Genomic DNA, 21305 nt, shown 5'->3' with positions numbered 1-21305 from the left:
GTAGCATGTTTTATGCTAACTAGGACATTGTGCTCGAACACGTTGAATTGCATCGATTCAAAATATTCTTTACTTACATAGACATGATCATATTGTTAATTTCGTTTAAGAAACCTTTGTGAGAAGTGTGCTTATGCCATACAGAATAAAGGAGGAGATGGGATAGAGTAATCTCGTATTTTTACAATGTCATTGTTATTCATCTAGTCTAATTTTAAAGCCATTCTTACAATGTAAGCTCCACCTCTCATGCAAACATAATTTTTAATCAAGGATTGATGAGTGTAAATTCCCTATATTTGGAAAGCAGTAAGGACAAAAAAAAAACAACAACATAGAATCATTTTATTGTATCACAGTCTAAAATCATTGTAACATTTAAATTTTTTGCCAAATTAACAGAATTCTTTAGTAAATATACGAAAGTGATAACAGGTTAAGATATAAAAGCAACACAATCGACGGAAAAAGGTCCAAAGACCGGGATACGTAAATAGCTGACTATCTTCAATAGAATACATAATCGATGAAAATAAATCAGCATACCTGTTTATCAACTTTAAATCAATAAAAATCACACACAAGATCCATGATATTTGCTTCTAAACCACCCTTTTACGTATCTCTGTTCATGCCGGTGTAAAGACGAAAAGTGACTCCTGTAGAATATTGACCGGGAATCATTTTTCTATGTAGAAATTTGATCCCCTGGTCAATATTCCACGTAGAAAAACGACCCACTTTTTTATAGAAATTATTGCCTTTGTGTCATTTTTCTCCGTGTGGATTGTAGAAAAATGACACCGTAGAATAATGGCTCTCTGTTAATTTTGATAAAATATGGTTTTGTTAAGAATTTTTTTGTTATTCAAATACATTGGGGTAATTAAAATCACAGAGTCTTATGATATGAAGTGTTCATTTCTGAAAGCTTTAAAGTTTAGATAATTAAATTAAAAGGTATTACTATACTTTACATAAATAATACAAGGTGGTTTATCCCAATTAAAGGAAAACATAACAAGGCTATAATGATGTACTTTCAATTGACTATTAGAACAATATGCGCTTTCTTTGATTTGTTTTATCACATTTAAGGTTTTACATCCCTAAAGGACCAAATTCTCTATCCTTAAATGTTCATTATGTACATAATACTTTGATATTAATTTAAAGCATTTTATAGTACAAAATGATTTACCAAGAGAAAGTTTCAAAAATGTAATTTACTAAGCAGTAATTTATTACCAAAAATTGCTTTGAAGTCTATTGGGACAATTTTTTTTTAAAAATTCAAATAATAATATCAATAAATATTATGGTAGAAAAATGGATTAAACATTAGAAATAGAATGACAATTGAAAACAGTTTGTTATCAGATAAGTTTTTAAGATTAATTTTATTATTAATTAAAAACAGAGGGAGATAGTTCTTACCAAAATTCAAGATCATAAATTAGGACACATCCCACCCTTCCATGCTTTTAGTAATAAATGAGAATTATGTTAAAATATACTGAATTTTCAACACCTATAGCTACACATCTGATATGTATTCAATTTCATTGAATCGTTTGCTATTAGGGATGGAATACCTTAATAATGATACATTAAAAATTTTCAGTTCCCACAGTTTTAATTATTTAAATGTGCAAAAATCATAATAAAGTCTTCTTTCTTCTTCATAAGTTATAAGAAAGATTAACTTGTTAGAACTCTTCCTAATTAAATTTGCTCTAATTAAATTTGCTTTAAAAAGGGCGATTGTTAAGAACATTTGATCTCATAATTATCTTTCAATTTCTATGAATGAAGTCTCAAACTTCTTCTCATAAAAATAAAGGGAAGATTAAATATGTGAAAAAATGTCACACAGGACTGAATCAATATGCCTCTGATCTTCGATATCAGGGGCACAAAACGTGATTAGCTCAAAATCTTTACTAGTGTCTTTTGTTGTTTGTTAGTTTCAACAAAGCCTTCTTAAAATGAGGATTTTTACATTATAAAGGTGTTTTTCACAAGTCTATACACAGTAATATCATCTTCCTTCCCTCCCCCTCTCTCTCCGAACTTTATCTTTCCCACTCCCTCCCATATCTCTCCTCAATCCCTCTCCCCCTCTCTCTCTCCCTCCCTCTCCTCACACACTCTCTCTCTCTACTAACTCTCTCTTTCCCCACTAACTCTCTCTCTCCGCACTCCCTCTCTCTCCCTCCCCACTCTCTCTCTCTCTTCCCACCCCCTCTCTCTCCCTCCCCACATTCTCTCTCTCTTCCTACTCCCTCTCTCTCCCCAATTTCTCTATCTCTTCCCACTCCTTCTCTCTCTCTATTCCCTCTCTACTCCATCTCTTACTCTCCTTCCCCACTCTCTACCCCCACTCTCTCTGTCTCCCCACTTTCTCTCTCTCTCTCCCCACTCCCGCTCTCCCCCACTCCCTCTCTCCCCACTCCCTTTCTCTCTCTCTCCACTCCCTCACCCCCCTCTCTCTCTCCACTTCCTCTCTCTCTAATCCCTCTGTAATGTGCTTCCCCACTTCCTCTCTCTCTCTTCCCACTCTCTCTCCCCACTCCCATTCCCTCTTTTTACTCCCTCCCTCTCTCTCCCCCACTTCCTCTCTCTCTCTCTCTCTCTCTCTCTCTCTCTCTCTCTCTCTCTCTCTCTCCCCTACTATCTCCTTACTATCTCCCTCTCTCTTTATTATTTTTTTTGACAGTCTGACTCATTTATTAATAGGCTTTGTGAAAAAACTAATATATATGCATAATACATAGATATTTCAAAGTTATTTACAACAAAAGTAATGGAAAGAATATTAATTCCAGAATGAAGACGAAATTCATACAGTTATTATAAAAGAAATTATAAAATGTTTATTCTTGATCTTTTTACTTCAAATTGAATTTGGCAAATTTGTTTATTTTTGCAAAAAAAATGAATGTAATTTAAAATTATAAGGGCGATAACTTCAAACAACTGAAAATTCTGCTTCAAAGCTCACAATTTGTGCATTGCGTTATATGCTGCGCATTTAATTTTATATGCTTGGAAAACGATATTTATGTGCTTACTAACATGCGAGGAACATATGTCAGCTTGAAATCTAAGTTGGATAATATTTGTTGTACCGTTATGAAAAATAAATGTGCGGCTAATGCCCTAAATTATCCACATGCAGAGAGGCAATGTATAAAAATCCTTTATTTGATCTAGTATGTAATAAGGGTTTGACATTTTGACATTCACTATCCTTTTCCCTTGTATGCTTTCAGTTTAATATATTTTCATAATTTTTATCTTGTTCAGACATCGTGTCGTTGCTTTCAATGTTAACCAAAGTGCACTTACATCATGACTCACTCGTTGTTCTACGCATTACCCAACATTTCATATTTTCTTATTGCATTGTGGCAACGCACTTTGAAAAAATTACGCACTTTTATAAAAATTTTCAAAGTGCGTTCATTTTGGGACCAAATCAACGCACTTTGAAAAATTTTTTTCAAATTGCATTGAATTTGGGACCAAATCAACGCATTTTGAAATCTTTTTTCAAAGTGCGTTAAGAGTGTACATAATAATTTTTTTACCATGTACACACTTAACGCACTTTGAAAAAATGTGTATAAAAGACAAATTTTGGACTTAAATTTTAGTAATAGACAACATTATTATCCCCTCGCAACGTTTGAGGGGATATAGTAACGCGATTATGTGTGTAAGTGTGTGTGTTAGTTTTTCCTGTGCGAAACGGAAGTGACGTAATTTGCATCGAGATCGCTATCATATTCAATATGAACATACGCTAGACTGATTAATTTGATAGTAATAAAATAAAAGATTAGCCACAATACTCATTTGACTGGAACTTTTACAAGGGCACCGCAAAGCGGAGCATTCTTTCCAAAAAGCATATTCTATAAATCAAGGCAGCAGATATATTTAGAGAGAGAGAGAGAGAGAGAGAGAGAGAGAGAGAGAGAGAGAGAGAGAGAATTTTCATGGTAGAGAAAAATCATAATTGCTCCTTTTTCCATTTAATTCACATCCACCCAAACTTATTACAGACTGAATTAAAATAAAAAAGGAAAGAAATTATGCTATTAAACAATCATTTCTTAGAGACCAATTTCCCTTTTATAAAATTTACGAGAACTGTTGGAAAGAAAACAACCCCTAAAAATCTTTAAAACGTGTATATCTCAGATCCTGAAGTGACATCATCACTGAAAAAGTATTAAACCAGGTTCAAATAATTATTTATCATACCTAAAATTTGCAAGAATACAAGCCGTGCACATTTTTTTTCAAAGTGCGTTAATATGGTCGATATTAACGCATTTTGAAAAAAAAAAATTTCAAAGTGCGTTAACGTGGTCCTAAAATTAACGCACTTTGAAATTTTTTTTCAAAGTGCGTAATTTTTTAAAGTGCGTTGTAACATTGCATATAAACGTTCGTTTGGTGTTTGTTCAAATACGTAATACTATGTATAATCTTTACTTGTTGCATGGTTCTACTCTGCTAACCATAGATTTCTACTAAACGGTTTTGAATGGACGGTGTTAAATGATTAACCGTTAGGCTATCAACGTAATTTGAGTAAATGTTCACCTTATTACAGGTCCTAGCAGAGCTTCTGGGACAATTAAAATCATTTACTTAAGTAACAGAGCCATTCAATCGAAAAAAGAAAGTCAAGCAAATTATGGGCTTAAAAAATTGTCCCAATGTTGCCTCTGTCATGCATAGGCACCCTCCTCAATCTACATGTACTGTACATAACATTATAGAGATAAAGTTTATGAATTGTAAAACACTTGAAATAAGCATTTAATTCTAAGTCTGAAGGAAGAATTTAAGAAGGAATGTCACACCATTTTGTTTCATAGATCTTCAAGATATCCCTTTAAACTATGGTTTAACCGTTAAAAGGCCGATATTAACTCTAAATTATTTTATAAGATTTTTTTCACAATATTTAATAGACAATGAAAAAAAAATTATTTGCAAATGAAATGTTTCAGGGTTAAAAATTTGCTATTAATAAATGCAGAAAATGAATATCTAATAAAATATGTAAACAAAAGCAAACTAGACATTTTGACTTATTTTTACTAAAAAAAAAAATCATTTATGAAAATAAAACACAGTATTTGTGAATATTTTTGAAACCTATGGATAATATATTCAAAAAACAATTCACGACTACAATGAATATGCTAGACAATCATATTTAAAAAAAAAATAAAATGAAAATGCGAAATGTTAGAAAAATTATTGTTTTTAAATTTTGGCCAATCCTGATCGAAATTTAAACTATAATAATCGGAAATAAATAACATTTTCACAAGAATAATAGTTTTTTAGATTAAGGATTAAATGGTAACTGAACTTGAGAATCAAGTGGATTTCCTTGAGGTAAATACATAAAGAGGACGATAATTATTATTTTATTTATTTAGTGTTAAATTTGATCGGGATCAGTTTCATTTTGATCGGGATTGATCCAAATATTAAAATAATTATTTTCCCCAATTTTATTTCAATTTATTCTTAATTTAAAATATGATTGACTAACATATTCTCCCTAATTGTGACTAGTTTTATGAAGATTTTATCCTTAGGTACAAAATATATTTACAAATTATGTGTTTTATATTCAAAAATAATATTCAATTTAAAAAACTAAAATGTCTGTCCAACCTCTCTTTAACATTTTATTAGACATTCATATTATGCATTTATTGATAGCAAATTTTAAACCATACAGTATCTTTGATTTGAACGTTCTAGTATTTTATTATCTATTAACTTTACAAATGGGATTGGGTGAAAGTTCGAAAAACTTAATACGCCCTTTCCCTATATACAAATTATACCAAACATATTTACATATTTATGATTTAGCTTAAAATAATATATATATATATATATATATATATATATATATATATATATATATATATATATATATATATATATATATATATATATATATATATATATATATATATAAAATACACAAGCTGTATAGAATTCGTAAAAAGTAATAACTGTACCTACCAAAACGACCTGACTTTTTAATAAATGTTTGTAGGGTAAACTGATCCAGAGTCGGAATCTTTTGATGCTATTTTTAACTCACTTCCTATCATGGATTCAGCCTCAATCGTGATAGACTAAATCAAGCAATTCTTTATCTATTAAGAGTTGCTTTTCTTTCTCAAAAGACGATATCGCAGTCTTTTTGACATCTGACCCTCGAAAGCAGGAAAATTGAAGATCCTTCCAACAATATTTTGATCGATCAAACATATTAAACTTTTCATATCATGTAAAAGAATTTTATTTGAATGTTTAAATTACACATATAGTATGCACTAAAAAATTTAAATACACAATATGTATGTTTTTTTTCGAAAATATTTTATTCTATATCGAAGAATTCAAGTTTGAATGCAAAAAAAAAAATGAGGGGGCACAAGCACATATTATCTAAGTTTACTATAGTAATCTATATACCGGCAAAATTATTGGGGGACACCCCCCCCCCCCCCCCGCCCCGGTTCCTACGGCCATGCAGCAAATATCTGGGAAATGCCATAAATTTCGGAAGTGCAACGAAATTTTAAAAATGACAATAAAATAGATGGTAACTTCAAACGTATTCATTTTTAATGCAACTTTTCATTTTAATTTTATGTTTTCGTTATTAAAGAGTACTTGTGTATTTTCTGAAGAAAAAAAACGTCTATTTTTTGTTTGTACGCCGTATGACCATACAATAACACATTAAAAAAATGATAAAATCCTTATTCTTGGCTACTATAGTATAAATTTTACTACATTAATTCAGTTACATGATTGATTAACACTTTGTGTTTGTTTTCAGCTTAATTAACGTGTCTATTATTATCCTTTAAAAGGTGTTACATATATCAACGATTATACCAGACAACCGTTGTATATAACAAATATTTGGCATTTCGTTAGAGTACAAATAGCTTTAATTAAAAATTAAAACAAAAGTTTTCAGAACTTCTTGAAAAATACATAGTAACATTTTCCCAAAATTTTGGAGAAGAGCCTTTATTGGTTATTTTCATTCCATTAACGTACATATGTTGCTTTCTTATACAAAATGTCAACGTCAAGTCGTTAAAGTAGGTAACGTCAACGTAATGACGTGATAGTATTAATAAGGAAAACAATACCAAATTTAAACAAATGTAAAAAGAAAACCAGAAAAGATATTGTTAAAAAATAAATTGTTTTACAACATACAAATCTTAGAGTTTTATGTGAGAAAGACATTGATATTTTATTACTGCAAAGTCATAAATAATCTTCATATTAGAGACCATTTTAATTTGAAGCATCAAAAATCTAAAAAAAAAAATAAATAAATAAATAAATAAAAAAAACCACGGAATGAATCGGTGCCTATCAGTTAAAGGAAAGGTCACTGTATGGCAGAACTCTTCCTTTCTGTACCCATGTAATTAACTTTCAGTCACCTTTCAGTTAAGTGAATGGCAGTGTTTGATCCTATGATTGACAAATTTCCAAAAGTAACTTGTAGTATAAGCATTTTAAGGAAACAACATCAAGAATGAAACACTTCATTTCAATTTCAAAATATAAAAGAAAACTCTCTTTTTATAGCTATTAATATCAATTACGTATAACAATAAAATACAATTCTTTCAGCTATTTTCATTCTTTTGATTGCTGTAGCATAGTTAACTTTCTTGAAGGATCCTGTAGTTATTTGGTTGAGATGGAACCAAATTCAGCATCCGGCCTCCTGAATCTCTTTGCAATTGGGTTAATTTTGCGTGCAGAGACACACCAAAACAGATGGCAAGTATACCAGGAAGGAAACCAAACAGTGCAACCATGATTGAGAAAGGAAACTGGACTTTCATATAAATGCCTTTCGACTCCAGTTCTGTGTAAGGAGAATGAACTTCGTCTTGTAGTTTTGAGTTGGCAGACCACATTCGGCCAACCAGAAATAATTCAGTCAAACCTGTAGTTGAAAAAAATGATTTAAACAGTCAGGAAGAGAGCTACGTCCCTAACGATTTCCACACAAGTATTCTGTAAAATTTTAATTCAGAACTCGGGTATTTTACATATTTTTGTTTTCTTTTCTTTAAAATTCCATCATAGGTTATTATTTTAAATTCTGCAGTAATAAAGGCTTGCGATCTTCATCAACTAGTCATGTATAATATGTAGCAAACGTATACGTTTAACGATAAGGGACATTTAGGATAAAGTGAAATTCGTAGACTTACCGGCTATTACCAAGACCACACATCCTCTTTTAACACGATTTGGAGATCCAAAATTCAGAACAATGAAGAAGAAGGACATCATACATAGTAAGACTGCAATTACACTCTCAAATTGAATTTCTATCCATCCAGCTTTAGAAACGAAAAAGAAGAAAATTTGAAAATATTTTGTTAGAATATTATAAAAATTCTTGCATAATTGATTTAAAAAAAGTTATGATTAATAGATTCGATAAGATGTTGATATTATGCATAAAAGTATATTATATGTACCAGTATATTATTAAGTAATGAAGAATCTACGTATATAATTTGTGTTAACGTAGTTGTAGTTTTATTTAGAGGCAATTAGTATATATCTTTTCTGTGTCTTACTTTATATTCAAAAGTATTCAGACAATATAAAGATTGATTGCTTCTTCCTGCTCAACTTGAAAAAAAAAAAAACCAAAAAGTACTTTACCCCCAGTTTAGTGACACAATTGCAGTCCTTTGTCAGAGTAAATTCACAACCAGTACAACAATAATCATTAGCCTACTGAAATAAAGGACTTACGTAGATGAGTGACAGCACTTAAAGGGAGCTGGCTATAGTCAATGTTCAAGCAATTTCCATCCGTGCACAGCGTGCTGTAAAAGATGCTCATTTCAATGGTTACACGAATCTAGGGAATTGATAAAATAAAATCACATATTTAATTTACTTAAGTTTCTGTAATTGAATAAAAGAAAACTGAAAATAAAACGTACTGTACAGAATAAGCATGAACTACATGTCAAAATAAGAATTTCTTGTGAAAAGCAAGTATAATTCAGCAGTGTTTATTACAGCATATAGTCTGATACATTTCAATTAAAGACACCTTCATATTTCTAAAATTTAAAAAGAATTTTCTGCAAACATTGACTCTCTTTAACAGATGACTTGGAAAAAATTAAACAATGGTCCAGACAATGGATGGTGGATTTTACCCTAATTAAACTGTAAATGTTAATTTTACACGGTCAAATAAATCACATCCACAAATTTCATTTGGTTACACACATAACTACATAGAACAGAAACAAAGTCATTGTCACCTTGGACTTATAATGCAATCCAATGGCGGTTGGTCCGAACATACCTCCAAAATATATGACAAAACATGCCAACGTTTAAAATTAATGTTCTTCGCCCACTCAAATATAAACTAAACAGGGATTCCCTTATTAGAATTTATATTGCATTCATTAGACCAATTTAGAATATGGCAATGTAGTGTGGGATAATTGTACACAGGAGCAGAGTAAACTATTAGAAAGTGTATAAGTAGAGGCTGGGCGTATCATTACTGGACTAAGGCGCAATTCTTCGAAACAAAATTTATATAAAGAATTAGGATAGGAAACACTGAGTGAAAGAAGAACTAAACACAAGCTTACACTTATGTACAAAATACTTAATAATTATACACCTGAATATTTGATGATATGGTTAAACAGTGTCTACCTGTTTCACACAATTATGCTTTACGCAATAATAATTTGTATCACATACCAATCACTAGAACAGTTGCATATTATAATAGTTTTTTACCATCTACAATTAAGTTATGGAATGATTTGCCAGATAGCACGAAATCTGCAACAAGTGTAGCTAAATTCAAACAAAGTATACCAAATAAAAATCTTGATGATAAAATAAAATCAAAATTATACAGTTATGGACAATGGAAATTAAATATATTCCACTGTCAGTTGAGAAACTTGTCAAATAATCTTAATGCAGATTTGTTTAATCATAACTTAGTTGGTTCACCTAAATGCTTAAAATGTGGTACATGTAATTCTTTTGAAGATTCTGTTCATTTTTTCTTTCAGTGCCCATGTTATGATCTTGCCTGGAACTCTTTGATTACATATATGATTGATCATGACATACCAAGAGATATCAATATTGTATTGTCTGGTTATGATTGTCTATCTCTTAAAGAAAATATGTTACTATTTGATCAAGTTCGTAATTTTATAAAAAATACTAAAAGATTTTAGAATGTGAAAATGTAATAAGCATTAATGTGCAGCATGTACACTGAAAGTACATATACATATATGGTTCTGAGCCTTTTCCCCTTTTCCGTTATCACCACCCTCCTTTTTTTCTCTCTTTCCTTTCATTATTCCACTTTATTGTTCAATTCCTCTCTTTTTTCAATTTTGTAAATTGTATCCTCCTTAAAAATTAGTTTAAAATACATGTCTTTGTAAAAGTTGTGATATATATTATTGTAACATTTCATGATTTGTACCTTGATCTTTAATGCAGAGAACTAATATAGGCCATTTTTGCCTGCTGTTCAATCCATATTCATTGTATATACATTTATGTATATCATGAATAAAATACTTCTTAAACTAATGGATGGGAAGATTTCCGAAAATTATATTGCTGGTCCTAAAAGATTTTATAATTAAACCAATAGACATATTTTATACAGGAGAAGGATCTCTTAATAGGGAATACGTAAAAAAGTCTTTTTATGAATCATATTGAAGATAGTAAAATCATTAGAAGCTCAGACAGTTGTAAAGTTGAGAAAACAGGAATAAAATTATAACAGTTTCCTAATTAAACACTGTTTTGGAGGAAGTCAACAAACCAGTCTTCTCCCAAGACAAAGAATCCTGCAAACTGGTGGAAAAAATACAAATAGTGCTTCATATAAAGATACTGGAAGTTTTGAGAACGTTTTTTTAACATTTGCATCGTTCCTGTAACTCTTTAATTTACCACTGTATAAAAGTGAAATGTGATTTGTTTTTCGTGATGCAGAGAAGTTACAATACGTTGCAGTTTTACTGGAAAAAAATATATATATATACACTTATATTTCTGAGTTGATATAATCAAGAGGTGGACCAAAATCGTTAAATCTTCGACACAAAAATCTCAACAAACAACAAGGAATTGAATAAACAGGAATCACAAATACTTCCTTTAAACTTGGCTTAATGGTGGCTTATAGGTCCTTAATGATGGCTTAATGGTTGTCTTTAAGTCGCCATTAAGCTGTCTTTAAGTAATAAATACACCACCATTAAGTTACCATGAAGTCATTTCCAAGTCCTTAAAGATAGCTTAATGGTGGCTTATAGGTGCCTTATGGTAGCTTCTAGACAATCTTTAAGTCACAATTAAGCCACCATTAAGTCAAACTCATAGGTTCTTAATGTCCAAACTCCATTAAGCTACCATTAAACCACCTTTAAGCCACCATTAGGTCACCATTACGCTGTCGATAAAATTGTTTTTATGGGTAAAATATTATTTTTATAATGGTTTATTCTCACAAGTTATAAATGCCGAGTTTACACATTTTTTTTAATTTGGCAAAAATAATGTAAAAGGAAAAAAAGTTTTGAAAAAAATCAAATTTAAAATGAAAAAAAAAAACGTCCATGCAGGATTTGATCTCACGACCTTTGGTTTAAGGGGTGAAGGCGTTTTTTTTCTTTTAAGGGGAGAACGTGTTAACAACTAGACTATCGGGGCTGTTGAAACTCAATGGAAATATAAAACCTTTATTTTTAACAAAACTTGTGTGGACTGGAAAGTGTATTTTCTAATGTTTATACTTAAATCCTTTTATCCATAATTGATAATGTTCGAATCCCCCAGATTCTCAGTAAAGCATAGCTCGATGCATATTCGAATAGTATGATTTTCCTCCACTTGTGTAACTAAATGTCCTTAAACCACCTGAGCCCTCCATCTTATACATATTAATACATAACACAGAAAGTATAGGTTATGTTGCACTTTGCCACCAGTGTGACTTTATTAATTATCCCAAATTTAGATTACATATAATTACGTAGTTCACATTAAATGGTTATGTAATAATAATCTTATTAAAAATTGATATACAATTATAAATATTTGATTATCTACCCAATTAATATTTTAAATCAATATTAATCAATAATTTCCGTTAATTATCTAATTAATGACGTGATTACATAATTTCCAAAACATCTATTCCTTGTGATCTGAAACCGCAATATGGAAACGAATTGAAATGGTTTATCCATAATAAAAGGAAGGTGGAGGGGTGGAGGTGGATTAAAATCGCTTAAAATTTTTCGTGTGTAAAATCGCCGGCGTCCTGGAAGAAAGCGAGAACCCATCTTAAAAGACTACATCTTAAAAGACGCACCCACAGTTTTCCCGCGAAACGATTCCATCGGTTCTGCTTTGCGACACTGCCTTAACTGACCATATCAGAAGATGCCGGCGTAAATTTAAGAAACCTTAAAATTCTTATAATCAATAATATACACATAATTATATTTATATATGTTAAAAAAAACTTTCAGTTACGTTCATATGTCTTACCGTAGAATTCGATGTAAAGCAACTTTTTGATTTATGTTATGATTTCCCCGCTCTGTTATTTGCAGTTTTACTGGTATGAAAAGATTGAAATTCAACAGACCATGGCCGTAGGAACCGGGGGGGGGGGGGGGGACCTAGATATAACATATTTTATCCAGAAGAAAAATGACACGAAAGGAAAAATACATGATTTTTTAAAAAAAAAATTATTATATATTATTTGTTTATGGATAACAATAATTTAAAAACAAGTTTTAAACAAACTGATTTTTGGTAGCGAAAATTTTAAGGTATTTGCTGAAGCTGTTTTCAGTGCCGAGTTTATAAGCATTGACAAAGATGTTAGGAATAGCGAGACAAAATTATGAATTGAATAAGATTTTCCGTAAATGATATTGAAACAACTTTAAACTTAGCAAGTTAATTTAAAGATTTGATAAAGGATGCGTTAAGGTGGTTTAATTAAGTTTGGACATTAAGCCACCATTAAGCTGCAGCTTAAAGGTGGCTTAATGGTTGCTTAATGAAGTTTGGACATTAAGCACCTAGAAGCTGCAGCTAAATTGTGGCTGAAAGGAATTAACTTCTATAAGCTACCATTAAGCCACCATTAAGCGATTGCTTAAAGATGATCTTTCGTCTTGTATGTTGAATGAATGAACAGTCGATAATTATATCCTGGTGAGCTCGAATTGAAAGACACAACAAAGTCTGCCACCCTGTTTCATATTTGGATATTTTACTGACTTTAGATGATAAGGGCCAACTAACAACTAAATTGTATGACAAACGAAATGACTTTTCTTATTTATGTAGTAATTTTCCGATATCACCTGCATATGGGGCTAACGTCTTCCAACTTGTTTGATACCCAAGAGAGTGCACGTGCTCTGAGTCCAATCAATTTTTAAACCGAGACAGGCTGTACTGACAGGTAGGTTGATGTTACAGGGATTTCAACGCGCACATCACACAGTTTGTAAAATTTGATAAGTATTTTTTTTATACTTGCATACATTTTCTCTTTAAACCTTATGCAACATGTAATTGAAGAATCTTAACAATGCCGTACCTCTTTATCCAAGGAGTCGTAAAACGTCCCTGATGAAACAAACCAGCCAGGTGTAACCATGGCAACAAGCCAAAAACCAAACGTAAGAAACACCAAAACAGAAGTTGCTGCCGTGCATCCCTTTCCTTTCATCTTTAAAGTCTGAAAACAATGGTTTAAAATTGCACTCTTAATTATAAATGTTTCATATCATCTCCCAAAAATGTTTGATATCAGGGTAACTTTTATGTATTTTCTTATTAAGGACCCTTTGTGAAACACAAAATAAAATCATAGAGAAAATATTGCAGCATCCACCCCGTTTTGATGTGATTTTCCATTGACAAGGTAATCATTAAACTATGATTGGAAAAAAACCCAATATTTTTTCAGCTTTTCATCAATTGATGTAGTGTCTTGTATATTAGATGGAAATATATTTATAAAAACTGAGTAAAATTATAAAATAATCTGATTGTAATTATTCACATTAAATGCTTAGACATGCAAAATTCATTAAATACGTACCGAACTAGTCAAAATGTTTTAATAATTCAAGCTCAATTCGAAAATCCCAACTTTAAGTGTATAGCGCTTCTAACGCATGCGCTTTAAAACTACACGAGGAGGAAATATGTAAATGTTCATTACATAATCTAATATTTGGATTTTACATCGGGAAATTCCCCAAAATTCTAAGGATTTTGTTCTTGATAATTCTATGGATAGCAATTACTTATGAAATAAAAATAAAAGAAAACTATTTATTCAATTTGAAATATATGTTGAGTTAATTTTATCGTGTACAAAAATGATGTTCGTATTATAATGCAAATTATTAATAGTAAACTCTGCAATACTGTATGAAAAGATTACATGTAAAATGCAATTAAACCGCATTGAAATAATATCAATAGAACCTTTCAAATGCTGTTTGGACTGTTATGATCTGCCAAAAAAAAAATATATATTACTAATAAAAAATTGACTGTTTCACGATAACTGCGGTACTGCTCTTTTGCAGGGCAAAATAATAAATTTTGGTGAAATATGACGTAAAAGCAATTGTTTAATATACTCATTGAATTATCTGTCATCAAAAACTTCGCCAAAAGTTATTAATTTGCCCTGCAAAAGAGTAGTACCGCAGTTATCGTGAAAGGGCTAATTAATAATATAGAAATGCATATCATATTATTTGTCGAGGTTTGATGAAATTTCATGAATTGCACTCATGATGGTAAATATCGTATCCGCTTCAGAATGAATTAAATAACTGCAGCTATTTGTAATTGGTCGTTAAGAAAATAATCCAAATAAATGGCATAAATTAGCTCCTTATCTGTTTTCATTAAATGATTTAAGTAATCTTTATCCTGGATAAAAACAATCTTGAGTGTTTGAACATTAATTTGACTTCCTACTACTTTCTTATCAATTGTAAAGTTGTATTTGTTTGTAGAAAAAAAGAGAGAAGAATTATGTGGATTGTTCAATTCTGTTGTGTACAAGTTATGCGAGAATTTACTGTATACAAACAATTTCGTGGGAAAGTTTTTTTTTAAATCACAAGGTAATGATTTGTTTCCTGCTATTCATTTTTTTTCCGGATGTTGTCTCTAAATGAAATAATGTTTTGTGCAAAATAAAAAAGGCTATTTCCGTTAAATTCTTTTTTCCGTAGATGTATTAATGATTTGGTCAAAAATTTATGAATTATGACATATACAAATCCGCAAATATCTGATTAATATAACGGGCTTTTTGAAATTATTTTATTATTTTGCGTTTTTTTTTTTATATCAAACAACATTTAGAATACATTAAAAATATCTTTCAGTCAACTATGGGGGGGGGGGGGTCTCAAGTTTTCGGTATTTTTCGGCGTATTTTCCGGTGTGAAAGTCAAACATTTTTCTTTTTAGAGGATGTTGAAGTCAAAAATTACATATTACATGGTTGTTTTTGATAATTTTTTCAGGATATTTGGTTTTACATGTTTTCATCAATTGCAAACTAGATAGCCATTCTGTACCCCATTATCGGACCGAATTCTTGTACTTACAAACTAAGGATTTCCGAGACAAATATCAAGCAGACCATGAAAAGAGTATTTAAAACCACGATTCTACTTTACAAAACTTAAGAGATAAAATTCAAAATCATTCTAAGTAGATTGACCACAGAACGTAAACATTTTTCTAGTAAGAAATTGATGTGCCTCAGTCTTTGTCCTTTTTAATGAATTAGTTCTGTTCATTGCAGATAAGATTCTTAATGCAGACAAAACTATCCAATCACCTCAAAAATTAGGTCAGACCCCTCTTGTTTTTAAAAGAATTTTTCCTGTTCTCGGTGACTGTTGTACCATTTTTAGCTCTGTTCATTGCAGATAAGATTTTTATGGCAGATAAAACTATTCAATCACCACAAAAATTAGGCTAGACCCTTCCTCTTTCTGACGATTTTTTTTCCTGTTCTAAATGACGGTTTTCCCTTTTTTGTGTTGTTAGAATAATAGATTTTCTATAGTTAATTGAAAGCCTTTCAAATTGTGTAATGCAATATGGAGATAATATACAGTACTCAATCTAAAATGTCCATTGTAAAATAAGAATAATGAGCAAAGCAAACAAGGACCTTCTAGAAACATAGGAGGTGGGATTTGGTGCCACGAAGGAGTAAGCATCCCCTGTTGACCGGTCACACCCGCCCTATGCTTTATGTCATATCGGGTAAACAGAAAAATCCATAGACATTTCAGGGTAGAAAAAACGTCAGTCAACATTCGTTTTAACGATAGATTATATTTGCTAACAAGGTTCTTGTATCGACCATAGAATTTGCAAAATATTGACTATAAACGAGACTATTGACATCCTTGCATCATCAACTGAGAATGTAGAAAGTGCACTTGCGTATCGATTCAACTGGTAGACATAAACTCCATATGTAGGTGATAATTTTGTATTGCTACATAAGTAAGGGAAGTTAAAAATGTTTTCAGTCTCCTGTTATGGTTTCAGTAGAATTTGTCAGACTTCTAAAGAAAAAGGCGGTTTCTCAAAATTGAATTACCAAAGAATAAACTGAAACAGAAAAAAGATGTAAGTTTTCTGTTAATTCTTATCGTGTTTCATCTTGAATTTACCATATTCTAAATCGAAAGTGTGCGGTTTCTCCAGATTGAAAATTCCAATGTTCTATTTTTACAATGTAATTACATGTAAGGCTCATTTTCATTTCACGAATTAGTAATTTAATAAATTTTAAAAACTAGAAATAGAAGGAGGGGTGAAGGTTGGGAGGAGTGAAAAAAAATGACTAAAATTTTTAATTGCATAATTACAAAAAGTTGAAATTTTGAACATCCATAGTATATGATTTTGGATATCATTTTCAGAACAGTTATAAGATTATTTATCTTTTTTCTGAGTAGGAATCATTTAAGAAATAATGAAAAAATCAAGCAATGTAATCAAAACTTGTCATTGTTTTTTTATGTAATATTTATAAATCTTTTTGACAATATTCTAAAGTAAAGTATTTAAAAGTATGTTGTATTTATTATAAAATTATTTTCTACACATAATGGATCAGATATCCAGGGTATCCGATGCGTTTTACTTGAGTATGTGCTAATGTGCTACAAAGTTGGTACTCGTACTTTAGCTGCCATAAGAAGAGATGTGATTAATATAGCTGATATAATACGAATGTATACATTAATAAAAAAAGGAAAGCAAAAAGGAATGCAGGGGTTTAGTCTAATGATGCTTAGTGGAAACTATAGAGAGGGATTTGGACCGATAGCTTTGGACGTTGATGTTATGATCTGGTCTGCTGACCATGATGTTACTATGCAGATGAATACAAAACAGAAAGATGTACGCTGATATTAATGGAATATTTTGATGACACTCCAGGGTTTACAATGTTACGGTTGATGAATCTTATGAGTAACTCTCGCATTGGGAAATCGTGTACTTATTATTAAATTAAACGATGGATTATATTTATTAAGTGCATTATTCAGAAAAAAATATGTTATCTACATTCATTCAGGCCTGTACATGTACCCAGAAAAGACCTTGTACACCTGGAATAGTTGCTGGTGGAACTTATAATTGGGCATGTTGTTTTGCCTGTAAATTCTTGCCATCGATTGTCGATTCTTTTACACTAAGATGTCAGTCTAAAGAATGGCCAAAAGTCATGTTTTACACGATATCCTAAGCTCAGGTTGTCATGTTGTACCAATAAGGTTGAAAGGATCACCACAAGAGAATTGTGAATGAGGAATGATGATGAATATTTTCATCAATCAAAAGGTTTTTAATCAGAATCTATTTAGATTCAATAATATTTTCTCCCTTATTTCTCTTGAAAGTTTATTGCTAACTTCCAAGAGAGTTTTCTGATAAAAAGAGCTCTTTGTCCGTTGCCTGTCGTCCTTTTTGTTGTTGCCGACATTGGAATTGTATTCTTTTCTTTTCCTCTTTCTTCTCCGGAACCAATGTGTAAATTCCAACAAAACTTGGCATAGAGTATTCATGGATTAAGAAATTTCAAGTCTGTTTCAAAGAAAAAGCAAGGCCCTCTTTCAATCGGAGATAATTAAGAAATAGCAAAAATTCGGTGGGGATATTTCAAATTTTGAATCTCCTCAAGAAACACTGGGACAGAAAGCTGAAAATTAAAGCTTCCTGAAATTCTGTACATTCATTTTGAATAAACCCAAAGATACTCTGTGCCAAGTTTAGTTGATATTGATCCTGTTGTCGTTGAGAAAAAAAAACGAAGTAAAGAGCTAAATACAGATTATAGCTGTTTTTGGAATTGCATTCTAATATACATGCGCAAACTCTTTGGATAATGAAAATATAATTTCATGAAAAAAGGCAAGATAACGAGCAGTGTTCGATCTCAAAATATTTACTAACAGTATAGATCTGTAAACAGGGCATAAAATACGGACACCTTGAAAATTCCAGATATGAGATCAGATGCTAAGTTGTTGGAATCTCTGCGAAATCAATTCATCTATCAGTAGCCTGCCTCGATTTAAAAACTGTTTGTACCCAGAGGATGCTCTTCTGTATCGAAAAAGTTGGGAGACATAAACATCATATGCAGGTGAAAACGGAATGTTACGATATAAATACGCGGGTATGTGAAGGCTACACCCAGATAGTTTACTTGCTTATGCAATATGACGTCTTAGTTAGCTGTATGACGTGATCTTAAGAGACAGAAATTTCCTTATATCTATATGTAAAGATTAATTGAAAGTCATAGAAATAAATGGAGACATACAAAAGATTAAATAAACTAAAATCTTGTCATTTATTATTCTTGAATTGTATAACTAAGATATTTGTCATGGAGGTTACCCTAACAAAAAAAGTTTCAAAGTTATCACTACAGTAAATCAAAGTTTTCAAAGTTATCACTAAAGTGTCATAATTAAAACTACGAGGGGTTATCAGAAAGTTCGCGAACAAATTAATTACTTCCTTAAAAGAAATAAAATGAGGTTTCAGTGTTTATTATTTTTTAAAGTAGTCCTCTCCGATTTTAATGCACATCTGCCATTGTTCTGACCATGCGCGAATCATGTGATCCAGGCGGTCACGTGACATGCTTCGTAGCGGTCTGTTCACAGAAGCTAAGAGATTTTTCTTAGTCTTATATTTCTAACCATGCAAGTAATCTTTTATAACAAGAACAGACCTTTTGTCAGAAATGGCCAAATCTCGGCAATAGGATGGGTGGATAAGGATATTCCTTCCCAGAATTAGCATGGTGACCATCAAAAACCGAGTCCTCTGTCTCGGGAGCGTTGTTTATCCAATATTGAAAAAGTATGGGCGCCTTCTTTTTTCATATCTCATATGTTTAAATTCTAAAGTAAACGATATTTTAGGGATTTAATAATTATATTATTGCTCAGATATTCAGCTATTTTTCTTACTGTAACTTGGCGATCTTTCAAAACAAATTGCTCAACTAAGGACACATCTTTTTTCCGGCTTGCTTTCGCTGAACAAGAACAAACATCATTTTTAACCATCTCATTGCCTTCACTAAAACATTTAATCCAATTAATAATTGAACTTCTGGTAAGTCTTTTGTCTTCATAAACCTTGTACAAATGAATCATATTCTACTGCAAAGAAATTTCCGAGATATACGTTAAACTTTACAGCCGTTCGCTGCTCGAGTACGATTGAGTCAACCATTTTTTGGTCACAAGTGACCTACATACTGACGTCATTTTCACATTGTGACGTCACAAACACGGAGCAAAATATTATTTAACATCTGCTTTTTATAGAATATGTGTATGACTATATGTGTGCCAAATTTCACTCTGATCTGAATTGTGTTTTTTTAAATATAGAGATAGTTCGCGAACTTTTTGATCACCCCTTGTATAGTGTCATACTTATCACTAAAGTGAATCAAGGGTTTCAAAGTTTTCACAATAGTTAATCATACTTTTTTGAATTATCACTTTAGTAAATCAAAATGTCGAAGTGATCACTATGGTAAATCAAAGATAAAGATTTATCACAACTGTTTATATTGTTCTGTGATAGAAGTCTCAATTTATTTCACTTTAATTGCACAACATAGATAATATCCAGTTTTACAGGTTTTCTTATTTGATCAAAGTTATCTGATGATGTCTAGTATTTCAAATAATTCCATGCACATAATACAGTTTATTTAAATTTTATTTTTAGTGATTCTTTTTGAAACCTCATGTTTTTAAATGGCTTCTACTGGCTAAACATTTCTAAAATTTATATTATTCGTCTTTCATTCTTCGTCTTTTTTATATTAGTGAATCACATTAAACTAATAGCATTTAGTACATCAAACAAGATGTGTAGAGTTATCAACTTATATCCAACGATATAAAGTTAATTAGATTGATTACCCTAGTAAATAAAAGTTCTCATAGAGATCACTATAGTAAATCAAAGCTTTCATGGTTACATGTATCACTATAGTGTCATAGTGATCATTACAGTAAATCAAAGTGTCAAAGTTATCACTATAGTTGACTATATTTTTCAAAGTGTCAAAGTTATCACTATAGTTAACTATAGTAAACTATAGTTACCTATAGTTTACCATAAAAGTTTTTGTTAGGGTAAATACCTAACCCATGACGAACTACATGTAACTGTTGAGCAAATATTTGCTGTATTATTGAAATGTAACGAGAATTCATGTAAACAAAGATATGAAATGGGAGTAAAAAAGCATACACTGTGAATATCATGTGTGATTCATAAGGAATTTAATAATAAGTTTCAGGAACTGATTTATTTTCATCATGTTTTTTTTTAAATGAAGAAAGGCAGTGTTTTGAAATCCCAATTAGACTTTCCTCTGTCGTTCTCAACAACAAACATCCAAAGGTTAACAGTACGCCTCATACCTTGAAATTAAATTTTTGTCAATATTGAAAGCTTGTGTTCTAGTGCTTGGAAAGCTGTGCTTGAATCCTGTTGTTAACAGGAATTGATAAAAATTCTTCGATCGTATGTACAAAATG

General features: G+C 31.1%; 2 protein-coding genes across 2 annotated transcripts in view; both read right to left on the bottom strand.

Annotated features, from left to right (window-relative positions):
• The window catches only part of LOC133195887 (protein lifeguard 4-like), a 396544-nt gene extending 376287 nt beyond the window's left edge, over positions 1-20257 (bottom strand). Inside the window, exon 1 of the mRNA XM_061331861.1 lies at positions 20237-20257. The gene's annotated coding sequence lies outside the window, so the exon portion shown is untranslated. The remainder of the gene's footprint in view (positions 1-20236) is intronic.
• LOC133194787 (uncharacterized) lies at positions 7069-8435 on the bottom strand. Its single transcript, XM_061330695.1, has 2 exons — positions 8310-8435; positions 7069-8038 (listed from the first exon to the last, which is right to left on the bottom strand). Exons 1-2 carry the CDS (start codon positions 8389-8391, stop codon positions 7749-7751), a joined length of 372 nt encoding a protein of 123 aa, XP_061186679.1. The 5' UTR covers positions 8392-8435; the 3' UTR covers positions 7069-7748.
• Positions 20258-21305: the final 1048 nt, after the last annotated feature.

This window comes from Saccostrea echinata, unplaced genomic scaffold (assembly GCF_033153115.1).
Source record: "Saccostrea echinata isolate AGI-Se365-2 ecotype Australia unplaced genomic scaffold, CSIRO_AGI_Sech_v1 ptg000029l, whole genome shotgun sequence".
Lineage (NCBI taxonomy): Eukaryota > Metazoa > Mollusca > Bivalvia > Ostreida > Ostreidae > Saccostrea > Saccostrea echinata.
Note: the sequence above shows the minus strand (reverse complement) of the source record. Positions and strands in the feature narration are given on the sequence as shown.